Here is a 1,201-nt window from a genome sequence, read left to right on the forward strand (position 1 = left end):
TGGATGAGCGCTATAAATATGAACTTTGTGGGCTGTGTGGCACCTACTCCGGAGCACAGTATGATGACTTTGCAATGCCAGGGGGAAAACTTGCTGGTGACTCATTCGAATCTGCTGACAGCTGGAAAAAGGACAATGAGTAGGACTCTTCGATATCATTCTAATTGTTTTGTTCAACTTTCTTTAATGAGCTTTATAAATTAACAGATGTTTTGTGGAGCTTTTAAACAGTTTGAGTAAATGTTCCAATGTTCTAACTTTCAATTTTCTGTAGGCCTACATTAACTTGAATCTTTTTTTCCTCTCTTCTGTTTTTCTATAGGTGTGTTTCCCATCCAAACAATCCCAGAGAGTGTGTTGGTGAGGAGTTGGATATGGCCAACAAGGAGTGTTCTGCAGTGTTTCAAGGCTCCTTTGAGGGCTGCCATAGACATATTCACCCAAGCATTTATTTGGAAAGCTGCATGTTTGACTACTGTGCCACCAGTGGTGACAGAATAACATTGTGCGAATCACTAAAATCTTATGTGACTGCATGCCAGATTGCAGGAGTGGAACTTGACAATTGGTGGATCGGTACAGCTTGTGGTGAGTTCTGCTGTTTGCATCAGTGTAGAAGCATTAAGATGAGCACCTCTAATGATTTCTTTATTGAACATGAAGGACTCATTAGTTCTCGTTTCAATACAGAAGGCCGCCTAACCACAGGAACTCCAACTGCTCTTCCTACCACTCCATCTCAGCCGTGTAAGGACATTTTACCCTTATTTATAAACTTACTACTGTTCAATGGGTTCATAATATGTCTCTTGCAGTGTGTTCCCTCAACTGTAATTTTGACATAAATATTTGTGGATGGGAACAACTTGTTCAGGATAGTTTTGATTGGACCAGACATTCAGGGCCCACACCATCAAATCTAACTGGACCAGACCATGATCATACAACTGGAGGTACCATCTATTTTTTTTCTTTTACCTACTTTCAATAAGAACATGCTCATACATTGATACTTTTATATTCTAGCTGGTTTCTACTTGTACCTTGAGGGAGATGGTGTAACTCACGGAGACTCGGCTCGCTTGCTGAGTTCAGTGTGTAATTATGGTGGCCCACTCTGCCTGCAGTTCTGGTACCATATGTACGGTTCTGCCAAGAGAATGGCTCTCAATGTCTACCTACTCCAAAACTATACAGCCAC

General features: G+C 41.3%; 1 protein-coding gene across 1 annotated transcript in view; it reads left to right on the forward strand.

Annotated features, from left to right (window-relative positions):
- Positions 1-1,201, forward strand: part of LOC106532648 (uncharacterized) — a gene marked incomplete at its 3' end in the record, with an annotated part of 7,490 nt that overhangs the window by 4,575 nt on the left and 1,714 nt on the right. The window contains 5 exon segments of the mRNA XM_014028773.1: positions 9-139; positions 323-588; positions 691-747; positions 816-953; positions 1,027-1,201. Coding sequence (XP_013884227.1) covers positions 9-139; positions 323-588; positions 691-747; positions 816-953; positions 1,027-1,201 — 767 coding nt within the window.

The sequence above is a fragment of the Austrofundulus limnaeus genome, unplaced genomic scaffold (assembly GCF_001266775.1).
Source record: "Austrofundulus limnaeus strain Quisiro unplaced genomic scaffold, Austrofundulus_limnaeus-1.0 Scaffold6, whole genome shotgun sequence".
Classification (NCBI taxonomy): domain Eukaryota; kingdom Metazoa; phylum Chordata; class Actinopteri; order Cyprinodontiformes; family Rivulidae; genus Austrofundulus; species Austrofundulus limnaeus.